At 42.7% G+C, this 23598-nt stretch overlaps 1 protein-coding gene across 1 annotated transcript in view; it reads left to right on the plus strand.

The window, feature by feature from the left end:
- LOC145410060 (GMP reductase 2-like) overlaps positions 1-23598 on the plus strand; it is a 104609-nt gene that overhangs the window by 65225 nt on the left and 15786 nt on the right. Inside the window, exons 4-6 of the mRNA XM_080280276.1 lie at positions 3925-4023; positions 14303-14491; positions 18009-18211. Of these exons, the coding sequence (XP_080136402.1) occupies positions 3925-4023; positions 14303-14491; positions 18009-18211 (491 nt within the window). The remainder of the gene's footprint in view (positions 1-3924; positions 4024-14302; positions 14492-18008; positions 18212-23598) is intronic.

The raw sequence follows: 23598 nt of genomic DNA on the forward strand, positions 1-23598 counted from the left end.
ACATATTTAGAAACCTAAAATCATAGTTCTGCATTTATTTTCCTTTAATCATACACTCTAACGCCCAGGAAATGAATAAATATTGACATACAACGCAGAAATCTCTTGCTTGCCTGTGACGCGGCAACTATGTGCGTAGGCATGAGGCAGGGGGTGGGGGATTGGAGAGTGGAGGGTGAAGGGTGGGAGATAGAGGGGTGGGGGATCTGCGGGAGGTAGGAGGGTGGATGAAGTAGGGGATGGGGGTTTGGAGGGAGAATGGAGGATGGAAGGGTGGGAGGCAGAGGGGTGGAGGAAGGGGGATATGAAAGGGAGGAGAGAGGTAAGAGAGAGAGAGAGAGAGAGAGAGAAAGAGGCCAATTGGGCGGGGTGTTATGTATCCTCCAGAGCAGTAGAAATATATTGCAAATCATATTCTTTTGCTAAATGAACTGTCTGATACAAAAATAGTAAAAAACTACTGCCAGATCAAATGTATAATAAAACCAGTTCATGCAACCCAACCCCCCACCATGATTAGCTCTTCCCAGACTGTGTAAACTAAAATATTGTGATCTGCGCATGCCTGCTAGAAGCAGAGGGGTCTGGGGAGCGGCTTGTATCCTTATTTCATTCACCAGCCTCACGCAACAGTTTTCATTCATGCCTAAATATGCTGCCACAGGAGTGGCTAGGAGACCCCTACTGAGCAAGCCACTATAGTAGCCAGGAGACCTGAAGGGGTTAATGTTGGTCCAGATGATCTTTCATAACAACTACATAGAGAAAGACGGGCTGTTAACACTTTCATAATTGTAGCAAACACAAAATCTAGGATACTGTTGCCTCTAGTTGATTCATTTACCCACTGGGACAAAAAATTTTCATTAGCAAAGTCTACAAGACACCAATCTTCAGCATCTGTTCTGTCTTCCCAGTGTATTGACAGTTAAAGTCACCAAGAAGTACAGACGTTTTACCACTAACAGTGCAGCTCAAGTTTCCGTACATATCTTCATCCATGTCATTTAGCTGATATAGATGCTTGTATGCAAGAACTAACACATATGTAGTGTTGGTTAGGTGAAGGTTCGCGCCTAACATTTCTTGGTCTGATCAAATTTTACAGTCAACAGGATTTAAGTAGTCACTGACATACTTTAAATTCTTACCCCTTTCTCATATAGTACCGGTATGGTCTTTATAAAACGTTTTGTAACTATTAATTTCAAAGTCTCCAACATAATCTCTTCTATCACTATGAATCTATGACTGTGATGACCAAAACATCAAAATATTATGCAGCCATGAATTCCATAAGTTCAGGCAGTTTGTTTCTAACTAACCTAGCAATGAAGAAAACTATCTGAAGAGGCTCCAGCCATTTCCAGGAACCCCTTAACTGTTCCTGTTTTGAGGAGGCACTGGTGTATCTGGAGGTACAGTACTTTTTTCTCTCTTGGGTCATATTCCTGCTTGCCATCAGAGGAAGAATTCAGCACCTGTGATTCCCCAACTTGAGGAGCATAACTGCTTCCCTGGAGTTTGGAGTCTGCCAGCAGCTGTGAGATAGAGTCCTTCAGTGAGGCAGAGTTCTCTTGTGACGGTGTCACCTCTCTCTTGGGGGATCTTGTAAATGTGGTGGAGAGCCTCTAGTATTTTCTGAGAAAAGAATTCTTATCTTTCTGAGGCCATTTCCTTTACTCTGGAGGGGTACCTGTTTATGTTTGCTGCATCTCTACTGGATAGCATGCCATCACATCATGGATTAACCTCAGTGAATTAAAGAGATGCTGACTGAGGAAGTTGTCAAATTGAGCTTTCTCACTGTCACTTAAATGTTCACGATCACAAAGATAAAATTTTGTCATCCATAGAACTTGTCAAATGGGTTAACAAAGTTTGCCCCCTCGCAGGGTGCACAAGTTAGCTACCCTTGGAATTTATGTCTGTTGCTTTACTGATGGCTTAATTACCAGCAGGCACCCCTGGAAAAATGTCAGTTATCATGTCTTGGTGTGTTTTGAGCTTTATCTGTTTAGCTGTTCATGGCATCACCTATAATCTTCTCTGTAGCAACAACCTTGTAGTTCCTGAGGAACAGGTTTTTGACACTAACCTGGGCTGCTGCTGTAGTTCTCTTTTCCTTTATCCAAATTTTCTCTGCTTCTTTAGCAACTTTCATTGTTCTGGCATGCAGAAAGGTCTTGATCAAAGGTCTTGATCTTTGTGTTACCCCTGCGGAACTTTCCAAAGTGAGACTTCTGTCCTTGCACCAGTAAACCACCACCCAGGAATGTCTGTTTCCTTAGCATCCACCAGACAAATTCTGCTTATGCTTAACTTGTTACCTGTTTCGTCCTTCACCATCTGTTGTTTCTGAGGCTTTTTGCCTTTTTTCATGTTGCACTCTATCACTCTGTCATTCAGTCTCTTTCCTGTCCCTAATGGTGTCTGGGTAGGGGTTGATTCATTCATCAGAAATGTGAGAGCACTGAATCTGTTTGTGATGCTCAATTCATTTTAAATTTCTCGAACTGGGTGTTTCCCCTTCTGCCTACTGTTTCCCAGTCTTTGAAGCCATTATCGTTGTCAGTTGGAACCAGTTTCATGCTTTCACCGATATTGGTATATTGCTACGAAAAAAGCTGCCTCGTCTCATGCTACAGTGGAGAGAGAGAGAGACTGTGATTTTAGTGGACAGTATTATGATTTTAGTGTTAACCACTAGGCCATTGGTACTTAACCCCAGGGTCTTGACCAAATATTGCATTGCCAAGCTGTATCAAGTGGGTGAGCATGGGTCTCCAGTACTGACTTAGCTTTCCCGTGCAATTTAACGGTAGCTGCATGAGAAAGGTAGCAAAACTGTTTACAGTTAAATGCAAAAGTCGTTAAGCCTCTCCCGTCCATCTTTCCTGACTGAAATTATAAAAACTTGAATTAATATGACTATCATCCATCTGTGGGAGATAATGTGTGTTTTTGTTCACTACATGTCATTCAGGCATCAATGATTTAAATGATAAGGGAAGCAGGAGAGGCAAACAGACTCTTGTATTGACATAATGCTGATGCAGTTAGTCTGTATTGGTGTTGGTGCTTGATAAATCAGCCACTCAGTCAATTTTGCTTCTGTGTATCCAGGGCGAATCTGGCTGTGACTGAAATTGCATATTGTTACCAGGAACCTGGCTCCTAAACTAGCCACAATATGGCTGCCAAGCTAACTTTTAAGTCATAAGACTGTGTCTGACCATCTTGGACAAGTATGTGTGTGTGTATTCACTTGTTTCACCATTTTTATTTTACAGGATTTGAGCACAATATCCATAGTGTCCCATCTCCAGCATTACAGCTGTTCAACACGTCCTTGAAAGTATGGATGTTTGTAGCAGTTACCAATCTTTTTCCTGTTTATATCCATTCTTTATGTGACTGTATCATTAGAACAGTCTCCTCAACACTTCAGTCATTCCACATCCTACCTCCACATCTTTCTTATTCTGTCCTCATTAATCATCATCCTGACCTTTTACCAACTTAAGAATGGGATAAGGTATTTCTACGCAGCCTGCACATTATATTCCTTAATAGCCCCACTTCTCTTGCTCTCATTTTTAACATTTCAGACTTATCCCACATATCCCATACAAATGTCTCACACCAGTACATTAATGTAGGCACTAGTCACTAACACCTGCTTGTAGTCTTCTGTTATCCTCTGCAGTAAGTCCTGTTTCATACCCAACCGTCTGTTGGATCAACTACCTTTAATTCCTTGAGCCAGTCTCTAGTTATACATTTATTTCTTTTGCCTGTTACTACACTGAGGCACTAAGCACTTAATGAGTGGTCAGAAAAAAAGAAATTATGAATACTTGATCACAATAAAGGTTGAAAAGTGATAAGGTGATAAGAAAGCTTTCATTTATTTCTCAACAGATTAAGTTCATCTGCCTGGATGTTGCAAATGGTTACTCAGAGGTTTTTGTGGAATATGTCAGGAAGGTCCGCAAGCACTTTCCTGAGCACACTATCCTTGTAAGTATCAAACACACTGAAAAATTGGTTGTGGAGTTTTGCAAACAGTATTCAGAATATCATGCAGAATGACTGGTGTTGTGTTAATGCTGTGTACATTATTTTTAAACAGCCTGCCCTGTACTTATTCTACATAATTACTGTTTAGTTCTTACATTTGTGATATCTTTGCAGATATGTATTACAGTGGAAATTGAACCATTGTATGATATAGTTTTTAAACTATTACTGTACTGAGATGAAATGGTCATGTGGAGAGAATGGATAACAATAGAGTGGTGAAAAAGGTATGTCTGAATGAATTTGAAGGAAGGAGGAGGCAAGGTAGGCCAAAGAGAAGGTGGAGGGATATGGTGGATGAGTGTGTGAAGAAGAGAGGTATGGAAGACAGTGATGCTAGGGAGCTGACAAGAGATCAAGCTGGCTGGATGAACATTATGAGAAATGCATGATAGGGATTTGGCACCCCTTTAAAGCATGACAGTGTCTGGATTGATTCTAGTGGATAGGTTTATGTGAAGTTACAGAATTTGGTGAAAGTTTTTGGCGTATCAAATGGAGCCAGGATTCCAGGGACGTGAATGATGAGTGAATGGAAGCATGGTTTGTTGGATTGGGCAGACTTAGGCGTTCTGGACAGTGCCACTCTTCACCCTGCTCTAGGGTGGGAAAGGAGGTCCGGATGATGTTGATAATGATGATGATGATGATGATGATGACGACGATGATGATGACTATGTACTGTATTAGTTTTACATATGTACTCTCTGAATACAGTTGCACCTTCTTATCTTATACAAGTGCTGCATACATGTTGTCTGAAGAAGCTAATACAGTATCCTGAAATTTCACGTGTAAGGATTGACCGCCATTCAGTCTGTCAGTGTAGTGCAACTTATAGATGACTCAGCACCTGGTGAAAGCCAAATGGCTTCCTGTAGTCCCACAAACCATATTTTTTTATGCTGAATGATATCCACATTACCAACAAATTGAAGCCTGATGGTTTAGTGGGTTAAGGTATTCCAGCTGGATGTGGCCAATGAGGAATAAAGTAATAATAGCTGGGGTTTATTTTTCACTTACTGCCAGTCATGGGTGAGCAGTTGGTTACTGATCTTAAATAGTTGGACTAAATAGCCTTTACCCGTGGCCCCAACACCCCTCATGGTACAATGGAATATTGAAAATGAATGGATGTAATATTTCAAAATGTTTATATGTATACTGTGTATGTATGTATATATATATATATATATATGTATGTGTGTATATTGTGGTAGGTGGGGACGCTCACCATCCACTTACTCGATGTAGTGCTGCTCTCGGGTGTCTGCCCTTTCCTCTCCATCCTTCTTTCCCTCCAGTCTCTTCTGTCTTTCTTTCCTTCATTCTTTCCACTTCCTTCAGCCTGTGGGTGACTCTACACTGAGTGACAAGCCAAATGGTTTCCTGTGCACTAGGAAACCATTTACTATGCTGGGTGGTAACCATATAACCAAATTTTGGCACCTGGTGGTTTAGTGGGTAATTATTGCACTCCAATTGGATTGAGCCAGTGAAGGTTTATATCCAAGGGGTGGTTGGGGTTGATTGCTCATGTAATGCCACTCAGGGATGAATGAGGCTGGTCACTCTCATCTTAAATGTCGGGACCAACTGCCTAGCCCTGGGCTCCTACTCCTCATGGGGCAGTGTAGGATTGGATTATATATATATACAATGTATATATTATTAGAGAAAGAGTGACTATTGTTGAGATGCAGTTTGGGTTTATGCCAGGCAGGGGCACCACTGATGCCATATTCATTGTTCAGCAGCTTCAGGAAAAATATATTGGGAAGAAAAGAGATCTGTATTTTGTTTTTGTTGATTTGGAAAAGGCCTTTGACAGAGTCCCTAGAGAGGTGGTGAAGTGGGCAATGAGAAAGCATGGTTTGGAGGAGTAGCTGGTTAGGATGGTTATGGTCATGTATGTGGGTGCTCGCACCCTGGTAAGAGTGAATGGAGATTTGAGTGATGAGTTTTCCGTGAATGTTGGTGTGCATCAGGGGTCAGTTTTGAGCCCCTTGTTGTTTATCATGGTACTTGAAGCCCTCTCACGGGACTTCAGAAACGGACTTATGTGGAAGATGTATGCTGATGATTTGGTGTTGATTGCAGAGAACGAAAGGGAGGCGGAGGAAAGATTTAGAAGTGGAGAGATGGTATGGGGCATAAGGGCTTAAGGGGAAATGCAGATAAAACAGTGATGATATCTAGGGTTGGTGGCGGTACTGTCAAAGACGAGGGAGAGTGGCCATGTGCAGTTTACCACAAGGGCGTGGGAAGTAATTCCATCTTGTTTAGTGTTTGTGATAAATGGGTGCACAAGAGATGTAGTGGTATCAGAAGTAGACTGCGAGATAATGCTGATTTTATGTGTGCGGCGTGTTGGGGAGAGCAGGTGGAGGTTGTTAGGTGTGAAAGGATTGAACTTGCTGGGGAGTCTCTTGAGTGTGTGGAAGAGTTTTGTTATTTGGGAGACATGTTGTGCGCTGGAAGTGGTGCTAGAGCTAGCTCTGTGGCTAGGGTGAGAAGTGGTTGGAAGAAGTTCAGGGAGCTACTGCCTCTCCTGACATTGAGAGGACTCTCCCTACGTGCTAAGGGGTCTTTGTATGCAGCATGTGTTAGAAGAGTAATGCTGTATGGTAGTGAGACCTGGGCAGTAAAGGAGGAGGATATTCGCAGGCTCAGATGTACAGAAATGACAATGATTAGGTGGATGTACAGTGCATCCCTGCATGAAAGGCCTGGGGGGGCTGGGTTCACGATGGAAGAGTTGAGAGGTAGGATGGGACTGGAGTGTATTGGTGTTGTGATGAGGAGAGGTAGATCGGGATGGTTTGGGCATGTGGAGAGGATGGGGGATGATAACTGGGTGAAGAAGGTGAGAAGTGTTAATATTGGGGGTGGGGTTGCGAGGGGTAGACCGAGAAAGACGTGGGATGAGGTCATTAAGTGTGACCTCAGGGTTAAGGGACTGAACAGGGAGGCTGCAATAGATTGTGCAGCATAGAGAGCTGCTAGGTGACCAAGGCCGACGCATGCAAGCATGTTGGAGCCTTCAAAAATGAAACGAAACGATATATATATTGCCAGATGTCTGAATCCCTTATGGAGTGGCTACAAACAGATCACCTGCATGTCGCCCTGTTCCCCACCATTTCACTGCCATGCTCCCAGCTCACACCCCCCCCTCTCATAACCTCTCCACTCCATCCCTCCATATAAAAGGAGAGGTGTTCCTCCCCTAACGCGGTTTGCTTTAACTCGATATTGCTCTAATGTGGCATGATTTTGCAGAAGGAGATAAACATTCTGACCTGAACACTGTTAGCGCAACGCGGTATTATGACCTGGGCGGGCAGTGACACGATGGATTTTACTGTGTGCTCTCCCCCTCTACCTCATCTCTGGCAATGTGTGTGTGCTCTTCTCCTCACATAGGGTGTTGGCGGGAGGTTGTGAAACACTCAGCACAGCAGTGCTTGCCCAGAAGCGAGAGCAGGAGTATATGTTCCCATCGTTCCGAGCTTGCACCTCCATCTTTTTTCTTATGCATTACTGTTTTCCCTGTTATTTTCCTAGAGTCGAGTTGTCATGCCTGGAAAGTACTGCTCAAGGGATAAGAGGGTCCATATCATTGCATGGAGGCAGGATAATGTCCCCATCAACACAATTTGTGAACTTACTGGACGCACAAAGTCAACCGTCATGAAGATTCTTGCTGCAGCCACCTGATGTCATACCAGAGCACAAGCATGACGGTGGATAGAAGAGGAGGACTTCCAGAGGTACACATACACTTCTGAGGAGGGAAGTAATCAAGAATCCTCGACTGACAGCAGCAGAATTGAAGAGAACGCATATCCAGCTGTTACAAGATGTCTCAATTCGAACTATCCAACACCGCTTGCAGAAAGAGCTGGATTTGCCAAGTTGCACTGCAGCCAAGAAACCACTTCTCGCTGACCGCATGAAGAAGCAGCGCATTCAGTTTGCCAAGAAGGATGCACACTGGACATCAGATGAGTGGAGAAAAGTTATGTTTTCCGATGAAAGCACATTTCAAGTGTTCCAGGTGCATTCTGCCAAGGTTTGTTACCCTGCCTCCCGTAGTCGATATGACCCTGCAAACACTGTGCCAACTGTTTAGCACCCACAATCAGTAATAGTATGGGGGTGTTTTTTTAGGTGAAATGGGAAGGGGAGGCCTCTACCTTCTTCCTAAGAACTTGATGATGAATGGTGGCTGGTACATTCAAGTTCTGAAAGATCATTTGTTAAACTTTTTTGCTATTCATGGGTGTGACTTTTTCATGCACAATTTAACTCCAAGTCACAAGTCAAGAAAGGTGACAAAATGGCTTCTTAATCGGATTGAGGTCCTCGACTGGCCCAGCAACAGTCTGGATCTAAATCCGATAGGAAACAGCTGGTCAAAGATGAAGAAAATCATGGCAGGGAAGAAGACACCCAATCTGGACAACCTGAAGACTGAACTGACGATTGTTTGGTGCAAAGAAATGTCCTTAGATTACTTTAGAGATCTAAGTGATTCCATGCCAAAATGCATCCAACTTGCCCTAAAAAACAAGGGAAACATGATTTCATATTAATGAATGGCATTTTATGAACAAACATTGTACTATACTATGATTTCTGTGTTTTTTAATACCTTGTGAGGGGAGGTCCTAAGTCAATTTGCGGTAGCTGTATATATACTGTACAGTATATTATATATATATATGTATATATATATATATATATATATATATATATATATATATACATACATACATATACAATACATCTCCCTAGTACGTGCGTATATGGGTGGCAGAGGACGTCGCGTACTAAGAATTCACGTACTGTGAATACATAAACTTATGGTAAAAATTACATATGGGCGGCACCCCTCTTCATGGGCAACCCTTGAGACGCCTTTCAGACCTAAGTATTGTACTATACAGGGAAACTATCTGAGACATATCATCTAAGATAAAGTAAACCAACAAGATTATGGCTTTACTAGGTAAATCAACAAGATTATGGCTTTACTAGGTAAATCAACAAGGATATGGCTTAACTAAACCAACAAGAATATGGTTGCTCACCTTTACCCAAGAGGACAACAGGTGTGATGGAGTTAAGAAGAGGATCCGAGGCAGGATGAGGCACCTAGCATGCATCTCCTGCATCACCCACCACACCACCCGACACACCACCTTCCTCACCACTTTTGACACTTTCACTACCTAATGCACTCACCTCGTTCATAAACCCTTCAAAGTCTATTTCTGACACCTCAGACATTGAATCAGCCTCTTAATCCTCCTCAGGATGTGGCTCTTCTGGTTTTGAAGGGAGTGATTCTTCACTTTGTTCAAGCCGAAGAAAATAGGTGATGAGTGTTTGCTTCCGTCTGTTTACTTGTGCTTGTCGGTGTAGTAGCGGAAGGTTCTGTCCAGTGAAGACATCACCTCCTCCACTCGCAACTGAGAGCGTTCGATGTCCTTGAATTCTTCCTTGAATTTATCAAGGACACACAGTACCCTGCTTATCTCCATCATGGTCAAATCTTCACCCTCCATCACTGGTGTTGTTGCCTTTTCTGCTGCTATCTCCTGCTTAAGGTGGGTGGAGCGTAGGCAACCGTTATCGCATCTTGGGATGGCGATGTCGTGTACTTGGGGTAACCCCGGATTTGGGCCACTCTTCGCTGCCTGTCTCGCTTACAAGGAGTTCAGTTTGCGTACTAATAAAGAATACACTAAAATTAAAAAAAAAAAGGTCCTCGCGTACAAGGGGATCACGTACTCGGAACTCGTATATATACTGTGGTGATGTACTGTATATATATATATATATATATATATATATAGTGGTCCCTCCCATTTAGCGATTAGTTAGTTTGGCGAAACCATTGCTAAATGCAAAGTGTATTTAAATGGGAAAATATAAATTAGTTTGCGCTCATCCTCGAAGTCATCCTTTTGACCCCCGATTTCCTACTTTAAGTGCTGAAAATGAAACACAGTGTATTTGCAATATATTATACAGATACAGTACTGTATGGTCTTACATCTACTCACCAGCAAAAAACACCAAATGCTCAGCACTGTGAGAGAAAAAAAAAAGCACCTAAGGTCGCCAGACGCTCACAACAATGATAACAATGGCAGTCTGGTGGCAGACGGGCAAGGCATTTCATGCCCCACATTGCTAAATGCGTAAGACAGTCACTAAATGCGAGGGATTGGTACCTTTTCTAACTTATCACTATATATATAGTCAGTGAAACCTTGTAATAACGGACTTCAGTGGACCAGAATTCGCTTCTATCAGACTCTAGGAGCTACCAGACTAAATTCTTATATATTGGAAAAAGTCTGATAAAGCCAGAAGCAGTCCGGACTGCCTGACGACTTCAGCCATGTTCACCACAATAAGATAAATAAAAGACATGTTTGTCAGTGTACAATACAGTATTATTATATATATTATACCATTTGATTAATATAGTGAAGTTGTAACACAGTACAGTACCACAACAGTAGTCAAAACAGTTTAAAAACTGTTCATGCAATCAGGACTAATGTCAGATATATCAGGAAAAGTCCAGATTAACATGGGGAAGTTTGGATGTTGCCTTAATCGGAATTTCGCATTTTCTGGAATGGTTTGGGCCTCAATTAGTCCATTATAGTGAGGCCTTACTGTGTGTATATATATATATATATCTGTCTATCTACCTATCTTGCTATTGCCAGACGCCTTAATCCCTAATACAGGGTGGCCACAGACAAGTCACCTCCACGTCACCCTGTCCCCCGCCATTTCACTGCCCTGCTCCCAATTCACACCCCCCTCTCCCATATACCTCTCCACTCCATCCCTCGATCTCATCCTTGGCCTTCCCCTCCCTCTCTCCTCCTCCACCTCACTCACATACACTCTCCTCATCATTCTCTCACTCTCCATCCTCTCCACATGGCCACACCACCTCAGTGTGTTTCTCCTAATGCTTCCTGTCACATTCATGTCCACACCACAACACTCCTTCACATTCTCATTTGTCAGTGTGTGTCTCCATGTGACTCAACAGGCTCCTCTCAAATAACTCATTTCCACTGCTCTCACTCTTGACTTGTGTCCCTCTATCAATGTCCAAGTTTCACTTCCATACATCAGAGTTGGTATCACAATACTGTCATGTAATAACTGTTTCACTTCCATGCTCACTTCCCTGTTTCTTATCACTGCCTTCAAGGAACCAGTAACCTCTCTTCCTTGTTGTACCCATTCAAGCACTTCACCCTCCAAACATCCATCCTTACTCGTCACACTACCCAAGTACTTAAATGTACTCACATAATCCATTTCATATATATATATATATATATATATATTCGTTTTCGTTTTCGTTTTTAAAGGCTCCAACATGCTTGCATGTGTCGGCCTTGGACACCTAATGGCGGCTCTCCATGCTGCACGATCCATTGCAGCCTCCCTGTTCAGTCCCTTAACCCTAAGGTCAGACTTAATGACCTCGTCCCATGTCTTTCTCGGTCTACCCCTCATAACCCCACCCCCAATATTAACACTTCTCACCTTCTTCACCCAATTATCATCCCCCATCCTCTCCACATGTCCAAACCACCTCAATCTACCACTCCTCATCACAACACCAATACACTCCAGTCCCATCCTACCTCTCAACTCTTCCATTGTAAACCCAGCCCCTCCAGGCCTTGGACACAGGGACGCACTGTACATCCACCTAATCATTGTCGTTTCTGTACGTCTGAGCCGGTGAATATCTTCCTCCTTCACTGCCCAGGTCTCACTGCCATACAGCATTACACTCCTAACACATGCTGCATACAAAGACCCCTTAGCACGTAGGGAGAGCCCTGTCAATGTCAGGAGAGGCAAGAGCTCCCTGAACTTCTTCCAACCACTTCTCACCCTAGCCACAGAGCTAGCTCCAGCCCCACCTCCAGCACACAACATGTCTCCCAAATAACAAAACTCTTCCACATACTCAAGAGATTCACCAGCAAGTTCAATCCTTTCACATCTGACAATCTCCACCTGCTCACCCCAGCACGCCGTACACATAAAATCAGCATTATCTTGCAGTCTACCTCTGATACCACTACATCTCTTATGCACCCATTTATCACACACACCGCACAAGATGGAATTACTTCCCACGCCCTTGTGGCAAACTGCACGTGGCCACTCTCCCTCGTCTTTGACAGTACCGCCACCAACCCTGGATATCATCACTTTTGTTTTATCCGCATTTACCCTTAAACCCTTTTGCCCCATACCATCTCTCCACTTCCTAAACCTTTCCTCCGCCTCCCTTTCATTCTCTGCAATCAACACCAAATCATCAGCATACAATAACTCCCACGGGAGTCCGTTTCTAAAGTCACGTGAAAGGGCTTCAAGTACCATGATAAACAACGTGGGACTCAAGACTGATCCCTGATGCACACCAACATTCATGGAAAACTCATCACTCAAATCTCCATTCTCTCTCACCTGGGTGTGAGCACCCACATACATGGCCATAACCACCCTAACCAGCCACTCCTCCAAGCCAAGCTTTCTCATTCACCACCTCTCTAGGGACTCTGTCAAAGGCCTTTTCCAAATCAACAAAAACAAAATAAAGATCCCTTCTCCTACCAATATATTTTTCCTGAAGCTGTCGAACAATGAATATGGCATCAGTGGTCCCGCTACCTGGCATAAACCCAAACTGCATCTCATCAATATTCACTCTTTCTCTAATCATACCTTCTAAAACTCTCTCCATTACCTTCATTATCTGATCTAAGAGCTTTATACCTGTATAATTTCCTCTTTCCAGGGCATCACCCTTTCCTTTATACACATTTACAATTACACTCTTCAGCCAATCATCTGGGACAACACACTCATAAATAATCCTATTTATCAGGTCAGTGACTAAACTCACCCCTATATCGCCTGAGGCCTTCAACATTTCAGCAGTCAACCCAGACACACCTGCTGCCTTCCCCACCCTCATCCTGCCTATTGCCTCACTCACAGTAGCAGTATCAATCAAAGGCCAAGGGCCAGACACTGGATCTGCTGGCTCCAAACCTTCCCTGTCCCAGTCAAACTCCTCATTCAACAACCGATTATAATGCCCTCTCCATGCATCTTTAATATCCTCGCTGTTCACCACTACCTTTCCTTCATCATTCTTCACACACTGCTCACCTATGATATCCCGATTATCCCTCTTCACCTGACCTGCCACTCTAAATATATTTTTCCTTTCCCCATGATTTAGGTTATCAAGTACCGGTAATTGTCTCTGTGACTCAGACTTGCCCTGTATACCTCTCTTCTAGCCCTACGCTTGGCAGCCAAATATTCCTCTTTGCTACCACCCTTCTTCCATTCCCGGAAAAGCCTTCTTTTCTCCTTAATTGCAGCTTCTACACCCTCATCCCACCACCAAGTTACTTTATGTCTTGGTGGTCCTCGTGTCCAGCCGCATGTTACATCAGTAACTCTCAAGAAATTGTTCTTGAGGGCTCTGTACTGTTCATTAACGCCTCTGTCTACAGCTCCCTGTTCAGCCACCACTCTCCTCAACTTGCTATAGAAGGCATCCCTTACTACTTGGTTTTCTAGCTTCCATATTTTCCTCCTAGGTACATAAGTCCTCTTTTTCATCACTTGTTCTTTAAGCACCATATCACAAATCAATAGTTTGTGCTGCTGCACACACTCCTCACTTCCTATAACTTTAACATCCCTCACTAACCTCGTATCGGCCTTCCTAACCAGAAAATAATCTATCTGACTGCTATTTCCCCCAGACTCATATGTAATTAACCTACTGTCTCTTTTCCTAATATATGTGTTGCACACAATCATGTCCCTTGCCTCCCCAAACTCGAGTATATATATATATACTGTATATATATGTGTGTGTGTGTGTGTAAAACAAAATCCAGAAATCCAGTCTAACTTCTGTACGACACTTTTAAGTTAGCCGTAATTACTGATATATAATAAACTGTACTAATGACTCCATCCTTTATTAATCCACATGTTTCTCATTGCACCAGTTATAACAGATACTTAAGAATCATGGGATTAGGCCATTTCCACATTAGAGTCTGACATCTGAAATTTTTTATGGAGGTAAAAGAAGCCTTTTCCGTTTCTGTCAATGTTGCAGGCAGGAAATGTTGTGACTGGAGAGATGGTGGAGGAGCTTATTCTTTCTGGTGCTGACATAATCAAGGTTGGTATTGGTCCTGGGTCTGTGTGCACCACTCGCAAGAAGACTGGTGTGGGTTATCCACAACTTTCAGCTGTAATTGAGTGTGCTGATGCTGCCCATGGCCTTGCCGGACATATCATATCGGTAAGTGATTTTGACTTCCCCAGTATCTCTTCTGTATTTGTATGTCAGGATTTTTTTTTTCTTTTTTTGTTAAAGGTAATACAGTACCTGCAGTATTAGGAATTGCATTGTTTTTACTCTTTGAGCAGTTGGAATATCCATTGGATGAAATTGCATACAGTAAGCCCTCCAATTTGGAGGGTTTATGTTTGGTGGAGTTGCAGTTGGTGGGAAAATTCAAAATATTTTACCCTTTATTTAGGCGACCAAAGTCTCACAATTGGCGAATAATTGCTGAGCATGAACCACAAACCATTGCTGCCAGACAGAAAAATGTGAGCCAAATAGTTTTCAGAAGCCAAATTTGAGATACAGTATTTGGCCTGAAAAATGTCAACCTGGCAACCCTATTATTTTGCCCAGTAAGCTGGGACTGTAAACAAGATCTGATCACTTGCCATTTCAACCGCAGTCGAGAAGAAAACAAGCAAGTGATGAAGCATTTGAATGTGTAAATGTGGAAAATGACATGGAAGAAGATGAACATAGCCTGCCAATGGATATTGACTTAGATGGTTTTGATGAAATGGCGGCAGAGGCGGAAGCAGTGATGGAGGCAGTGGTGGAAGAGAGGCTCGCGAGAGGGGCCACAGAGTTGGACGTTAGCCTAACTTAGCCAGCCTTGGATACTGGTTTAGTCTGTCAGTGCACCTTAATTTCTGTTTATGGGTTAGTTTTCAAAAGTCATGTTAATATACTAATTGTTTATTACCTTTCAGCAATACAGTAAAAATGGAATAGGGGAAAAATGAGGCTTTTTTTTGACCCCTCAGAACCAATTAAAATTTTTCCCATTTAATTGAGCCCTTGGATTTGGCAAAATTGGGTTTGGCAAGGTCATTTTGGCACCAGTTAGTTGCTCAAGTGGAGGGTGTACTGTACTGTACTGTACTGTCATTTCCAACTGCAGATCTGTGTTGGCCATGCCCCCTTCCTCTATGTCATCTGTGCTTAGTTGGCAGTTGTCATATGGCTGGTAGCACCACCATTTTCAACCTGACAGCAGTACTGATGCATCACCAGAGCTTGTTATCTGAATGCAAGATTAGTGCCTCTGTGTACTTAATCCCTATTTTTCCATATTATTCTACCTGTATGGCATGCAGCCATAGTCTGTGATCCATTTAGCCATCAATAATGAGAAGTCTGTGTGCAACAACAGTCCTGCCAGTGACTGGTATAGTTGGGGGGAGGGTCCTAAGGAATTAGTAGAATCCCCTGTTTGTAAAATTCAGTTCATTAATCTGTTATTTTCATCATGTGCAGTGTAGCCAGTGAAGAAATCACCTACTTTTCCTTTTAGCGTCTCAAATAATTTTCCTGGTTTGGTAGGACAGTCAGTCACAGGCTCTGCCTCTAGTTGACTTGCTTGTCATACTACTTTACTACAGAGTACCCTTTGTGTAGTTATGACACTTTTTTAGAATTAGAGTAGCATTACTCTGACTCTTGTAGTTCAGAACTAAGGGAAATGTCAAATATGCAACTGACTCAGTGGAGCTGCAGCATTGCTCTCCAACATGCAACTTTAGCACTAATCTCTCTCCCTCACTGCATTTGTGTGGGGGGGTGAGATTGGTGGCTGTGCTTCCATCCTTAACCCTTTCAATTGTGTGATGTGTTTTACCTGTATTGATTTAGTGGAAGATGTGCAGATTGGCCTGGGAGGAAGGTAGAGTCCCGGAGGATTGGAAGTCAGGTATAATTATTCCCTTGTACAAAGGAAAAGGGGAAAAAGAAGTGTGTGGTAATCATAGGGGCATTTGTCTTCTTAGTATAATAGGAAAAGTGTATGGTAGGATACTTATAGACAGAGTTAGAGAAAGAACAGAGAAATTAGTTGGAGAAGAACAGGGAGGCTTTAGGAAGGGAAGAGGTTGTGTAGATCAGATATTCATTCTTAGATCTTTAGTGGAAAAGTTTCTAGAGAAGGGAAAGAAGTTGTATGCGGCTTTCATGGATTTGGAGAAAGCATATGACAGGGTGGATAGACAAGGATTGTGGAAAGTGTTAAGAATATATGGAGTAGATGGGAAGTTGTTGAATGCTGTGAAGAGTATGTACGATGGTGCGAAGGCTGCAGTGCGTGTGGATGGTGAACTAAGTGAATTTTTCTCTTTGAAAGTTGGTTTGAAACAGGGATGTGTCATGTCTCCATGGTTGTTCAATCTGTACATGGATTGGATAATAAAAGAGGTACAAGGTAGGGTAGTGGATGTTGGAGTGGCCCTGGTGAGAGAGGATAGTGTTTGGAAACTCCCTGTACTGTTGTTTGCAGATGATACTGTGTTGTTGAGTGAAGACGAAGGGGAGCTGCAAGGCTTGGTGGATGAGTTTGAGAGAGAGTGTAAGAAACGGAACCTAAAGGTGAATGTAGGGAAGAGTAAAGTGATGGTCTTTGAGAGAGGTGAAGTTAGTGAATGTACAGCGAGGTTAGATGGTGAGGAATTGGAAAATGTGAGTACGTTTAAGTATTTGGGTAGTGTGATGAGTAAGGATGGAGGTTTGGAGAGTGAAGTGCTTGAAAGGGTACAGCAGGGAAGAAAGGTTGCTGGTTCCTTGAAAGCAGTGATAAGAAACAGGGAAGCGAGCATGGAAGTGAAAAAGTTACTACATGACAGTATTGTGATACCAACTCTAACGTACGGAAGTGAAGCTTGGACATTGTTGGAAGGACACAAGTCAAGAGTGAGAGCAGTGGAAATGAGTTATTTAAGAGGAGCCTGTGGAGTCACGTGGAGAGACAGGCTGACGAATGAGGATATAAAGGAGCGTTGTGGTGTGGATGTGGATGTGATAGGAAGCGTTATGAGGAACACACTGAGGTGGTTTGGCCATGTGGAGAGGATGGAGGGTGAAAGACTGACGAAGAGAGTGTATGTGAGTGAGGTGGAGGGGGGAAGAGGGAGGGGGAGGCCGAGGATGAGATGGAGGGATGGGGTGGAGAGGTATATGAGAGAGGGGGGTGTGAGTTGGGAGCAGGGGAGTGAAATGGCGGGGGACAGGGCGACTTGGAGGCGATTTGTTTGTGGCCACCCCAAACGGGATTGAGGCGTCTGGCAATAGATAGATAGATAGATAGATTTAGTTTTGCTTCCTTCAAGCAATTTTATTTTGCTGAGGTGAGTTTCCTAACCAGAGGAGTTAGATTTAGTGTAGTCTTCCTTAACCCCATCAGAACAAGATGTCTCCCTCAAGTTGGGTAGAGTTTTGGTAGTAAAAAAAAAAAAAAAAATAACATAAAAGACATCCCCAGGCTGAAGGGATCAAGTGTGTACACAACCTTCTCATGAGGGAAAGTAAATTGTGGGTTATAATTTTTTTTTCTTCATATGAGTGACCTGTCATGGTCAAGGGATAAAGAATGGCTACTGTAGTTTATTACTTAATGTTGTAGTCATGTTTAAAATAAATTGGTACTGTATACTGGTAGTTTAAGAAAAGTACTGGAATTATAATAACACAAATTATCCTTTAGGATGGAGGTTGTACATGTCCTGGTGACATTGCCAAGGCATTTGGTGCTGGTGCAGACTTTGTGATGATGGGTGGAATGCTAGCAGGCCATGACCAGTCTGGAGGAGACATTATTGAATGCAATGGCCGTAAAATGAAGCAGTTTTATGGTATGTCTTCAGCGACTGCGATGCAGAAATATTCTGGAGGTGTTGCAGAATACAGGTAGGAGTCAAGCCATTCAGATGAGGGACAGGACTGAGAAGTATATATGTGAGGTGGGTCAGGATTATATGATGGACTGCAGAGGCATGTGCGGGCCATATTATTAAAACTGAAAGCAGAAAGGAGAAGGCAGGTCCCTAATTTCCAGCCGTCATTCAAGATACAACTGTGAAAGTAAGATGTGGTTAGCCTGTATACCACAGTGCAGAGTGCATTTAGTTGTGGGGTAGAGGAGCCAGAAAAACCCTACTCATATCATGGATTATACAAAATGACTGTCAAATACAGTATTGGACGCATAACTACCTCTTCATGCTCTCAGTTTTAGTGATACAATCATATGCCTTGCCCACCCTGGATAAAAGACAGAAAAATGACCTAAGATGGTGGATAGATGTAGCTGCTTTCATTATGTATGAGTTTGATATTGGAAGTCCATACTGTAATGTTTTCTTTGTCTTATTTTTTTTGTCATATATTTTTTTTGGAGCAGTACCAGGAATTCACACTGTCATATATTCTATAGCTTGGGAATTTTGCTTTTAATTTATGTAGCAGAGACTTTAAGAGACATCCGTGCTTGTTATTCTCAGCAGAAACTCTGTCCTAAGCATCAGTGACATTTGTTAGACCTGTGTTAAACTACTACCAAAACTCTTAAAGGTAGGGTAATGTGGAGAACTGTTGGAAGGCTTTTGTGCAGTGGTGTCACTACACAGCCTATTTGAAACCATTCTGTATTTTCCACTAATATCAGTCCATGTTCATGGTGGCAGTGCTATGTGTGTGGCTAACGGGTCGCATTTGGATTGGTTGTGTAAATAGAAAATTTATAAGTGGAACAGGTAGGTTTAATCACGAACCATCCACTTAGTATAGTGCAAGCTTCAACTGGCTTTACACTTAGGGGCAAGCCAAATGTTTCCTGTAATCCAGAAAACCATTACAGTAATTGTGTTGACTGGTATTCACATAGCCAACACATACAGTACAGCTACCTGCAAATTGACTTAGGACCTCCCCCCACACTGTATTAAAAAACAAAGAAATCATAGTATGTCACAATGTTTGTTCATGAAATGCCATGCATTAATATGAAATCATGTTTCCCTTGTTTTCCAGGACCAGTTGTATGCATTTTGGCATGGAATCACTTAGATCTCTAAAGTAATCTTAGGACATTTCTTTGCACCAAACATTTGTCAGTTCAGTCTTCAGGTTGTCCAGATTGGGTGTCTTCTTCTTTGCCACGATTTTCTTCATTTTTGCCCAGCAGTGTTCCATCCGATTTAGATCCGGACTGTTACCAGGCCAGTTGAGGACCTCAGTCCAATTATCCTGAAGCCTTTTTGTCACCTTTCTTGACTTATGACATGGAACTGAATCATGCATGAAAAAGTTGCACCTACGAATAGCAAAAAAGTCTAACAAATGATCTTTCAGAACTTGAATATACCAGCCACCATTCATCATCAAGTTCTTAGGAAAAAAGTAGAGGCCTCCCCTTCCTATTTCACCTGAGAAACACCCTCATATCATTACTGATAGTCGGTGCTTAACATTCAGCACCGTGAAAGCAGGGTCATATCGACTACAGGAGGCAGGGCAACGAACCTTTGGCAGAATGCACCTGTAACACTTGAAATGTGCTTTCATCGGAAAACATAACTTTTCTCCACTTATCCGATGTCCAGAGTGCATACTTCTTGGCAAACTGAATGCGTTGCTTCTTCATGTGGTCAGTGAGCAGCGGTTTCTTGGCTGCGGTGCTGTTTGGCATAGCCAGCTCCTTCTGCAAGCGGTGCTGGATAGTTCAAATGGAGACGTAACAGCTGGGGATGCATTCTCTTCAATTCTGCTTCTGTCAGTCGAGGATTCTTGTTACTTCCCTCTTCAGAAGTGTATCTGTACCTCTGGAAGTCGTTGTCGTCTTTCCATCGCCGTGCTTGTGCTCTGGTACAACATCAGGTGGCAAGCTGCGTGCTGCAGCAAGAATCTTCGTGACAGTCGACTTTGCGCATCAAGTATGTTCACAAATTGTGTTGAAAGGAACATTATCCTGCCTTCATGCAATGATACAGACCCTCTCATCCCTTGGGCAGCACTTTTCAGGCATGACAACTCAACTCTAGGAAAAAAGCAGGGCAAACTAATGCATAAGAAAAATGAGAGAGGTGCAAGCTCGGAGTGACGGGAACATATACTCCAACTCTCGCATATGGGCAAGCACTGATGTACTGAGTGTTCCACTACCTCCTGCCAACACCAGAGGAGTTGCCAGTTACTTCTTGCCCCCAAAATTCACTTGGTAGAGATGGAAACACAAACAAAGGCAGACAACTCTCCCATAGCAATCCTGTGTGTAGATCTTAAGTCAATTTGTGGTGGGTGTACATACCTGATGGTCAGGTGAGTTAAGGAACTCCAGTTGGATGTGGCTCATAAAGGTCCAAATCCAAGGGATGGTTAGGGTTTATTGCTCAACTCTTGCTGGTCACTCTTTGTTTTTATTGTCTGAACTATACTCCTAATGAGACAATAAAGGATTGAATGACGAAGAGATGAATGTGCTGTACAGTAAATAAAAATATGTAGAATTGAGGGTTTGGTGTACCTACAGTCATCATCATCATGATCATCTGGACCTCCTTTCCCACCCTATGGCAGTTCATTATATTGCCAGAATACTTTGCACCTTGGTATTGTAGGCTTGCATGTGTACTATAAATCACGAAAACTTTAGATCAGTGATGAATTACAGTACAGCAAAACAGTGAAATTCAGTAGATAAGTGAGGGAGCAGTGGTGATGTGTTTACACACTGCTGGGAAGAGCTAGACTGATGCCATAGGTTAGTTGGTTACATGTATCTATCATATACAGTGTGCCCACCCCTATTTATACAGTGTACCTACCCCTGTTTTGTTACTATTTATGAAAATGTTGTTTAATTGACTCAGAGTTTGATAAAGACAACATTTGATGGAGGTTTGTGAAAAGAGGGTTTAACCTCTACGATACGCAATTTGATCGACCATACCGGCATGAAAATCTGTATATGGAGCCGATTTTTTTACTCATAAAGTAAAAAGCGTTATGCCCAAGGTTTAAGGCTTGAATTTACACACCTTATCCCACAAACCAGAGCATTTTAGACCAACTGGTTCATAAACTATAGCCCGTCAAAGTTGAAAAAAATTACCCTTCCAGGTGGCGTGACTCCCATTTTCCATGCACTCCTACCCCATTTTTTCCTCCCCTCCCTTCCTCCTGCATATTGAGCATTTAGTTCTGATTGGTTGGAAGGGATATACAATACAGGGAGTCACCGATAAACAAAAGGGTTAAGTTCCTTTAAAATCTTTTGTGGCAGTATTGTAACCAATGAGGTCTTGCCTAAGTGACGTACAGTATTTGCTGCTGCTGTAAAGCTTGAATTGGGAAAAGTTGTCAATACCATCTCAGCACTTTTGTGGCACCTCGGTTTGGGTTACCTTTCCTAGAAGGGTAGTCAAGTTGTACCCCACCTGCTCGTGGTGACCTCACAGACACCCTGGTTTTTTCCATTTCTGTTCTTTGTGTTTTTTCATTTTTTTTTTCCTCCTAAATTAGGGTGACACAAACGGGGGCAGCACTACCCAGGTTTATCCCGGGTTGTATTGTATATACTTTTTGCTGTTGTTGTCAGTTTTTGTTTTTTGTTCTCCTTTACCATGAGCAAACAACACCGGTGCCCTTGCTGCAGTAGGTCTGTAGCAAAAAGTGCACAAGCACTGAAGTGCGCCTACTGCAGTGAGTGGGTTCATATAGCTTGTGAAAATTTGGACGCTGGCGACTATCCATTTATGAAGAAGAGCCACCGGCTGGGCTTTCGCTGGCTGTGTAGCCAATGTGTTGCACCAGTGGACGAGGTCTTGGCTTGTAGAGGAAGTAGTACCAAGAAGGAGTTTGAAGATAAAGTTATTGGGCCAATCTTTCAGGCAATTAGAGACATTTCAAATAGACTGGAGGCACTAGAGACCAAGTTCTCATCACCTATGGCAGTCACGCAATATCAGGCCAAGTCATTTGTGGGTGCTGTTCGCGGGTCTCTCGTGGGGGAAGGGAAGGATCTGCCTGGGGGCGTGATTGAGATCAGTGCTCATGGCCAGAAAAAAGCCATTCATACTCAGCATGTACTGATTGTGAAACCAAAGAGTGGCGCTGATGCCCTGATAAATCAGATGGGACCAGTAGGCATCAGAGGTGTACTTAACTCGGTACCGGTTGATAGCTGTCTGAAGACCAAGGCCGGTGGGTTGGTAATGAAGTTTCCATCAGCTGAGGCCAAAGGCAAGGGAACTGGGGTGCTGATTTATCATTTTGGCTCTGAGGGCACTTTTTGCATGTTAGAGCCAAAGAAAATGTTGCCTAAAATGACTGTGACAGGCCTTTCCTCTTCCTTGGGTGACTCTGACATCATCCCAAACATTCTGAGGAAAAACAATAAAATTTAGATGCTCGTTGATCAAGATTGTACCCTCAACCTTCTCTTCATAAGAACAAGGAATGACACCAAAACTGCTGTCTTGAAGATGTCGCCAGAGATGAGATCCTCCATTGTAGAACAGGGCAGTTACATCTATGTGGATCTTACAAGATGCCGTGCTTTCGATAGATTCTAAGTTACACAGTGTCATCACTGTCAAGGCTTTGGTCATACATTTGAGAGATGTTCTAGGAAAAATGATGAACCTAAATGCGTCTTTTGTGCTGGAACCCATAAATCTAAGGATTGTAGTAACAGAAATTCTCCCAAATGCATTAACTGCTCTTCTTTAAGACACCAAGATGCTAATTCAAATTTACAGTCAGTTGCCCATTTTGCATCAAGTAGAGACTGTCCAGTTATGATTTCTCATAGGAATAGATTGATTGAAAACACCAATTTTGACCATTCAAAAAACTGACTACGTCCCTCTTGAACCAGTTAAGGATGGGTCTTTTAAATATTCGTTCTATCCGTAATAAGATAGACTATGTTAATAATACTCTAAATTAGCACGAGCTTGACATTTTGTGCTTGACTGAAACCTGGTTGTATGAGTCTGATATCAATATTTTTCGTAATGCTGTGCCTAAGACACATTCTATTATTAGTATTCCCAGGCCTGCTGCTGACTATCCGGGAGGAGGCTTAGCACTCATCTACTCGGCAGCACTTGCAAATGTTTCTCTCATTGACTCAGACCTGACCCCGTCCTCATTTGAATTTATGGAAGTATTAATAAATTTCCATTAGAATTGCAATTGTCTATCGACCAGGTCATCCGGGCAGAGATCGAGGTTTTATGGAGGAGTTTGGGCAGTTTCTTGAAGGGTTTTCTCTTAAGCCTGGAGGACTTCTT

The sequence above is a fragment of the Coenobita brevimanus genome, chromosome 84 (assembly GCF_032717465.1).
Source record: "Coenobita brevimanus isolate Jiangsu-jjx chromosome 84, ASM3271746v2, whole genome shotgun sequence".
Lineage (NCBI taxonomy): Eukaryota > Metazoa > Arthropoda > Malacostraca > Decapoda > Coenobitidae > Coenobita > Coenobita brevimanus.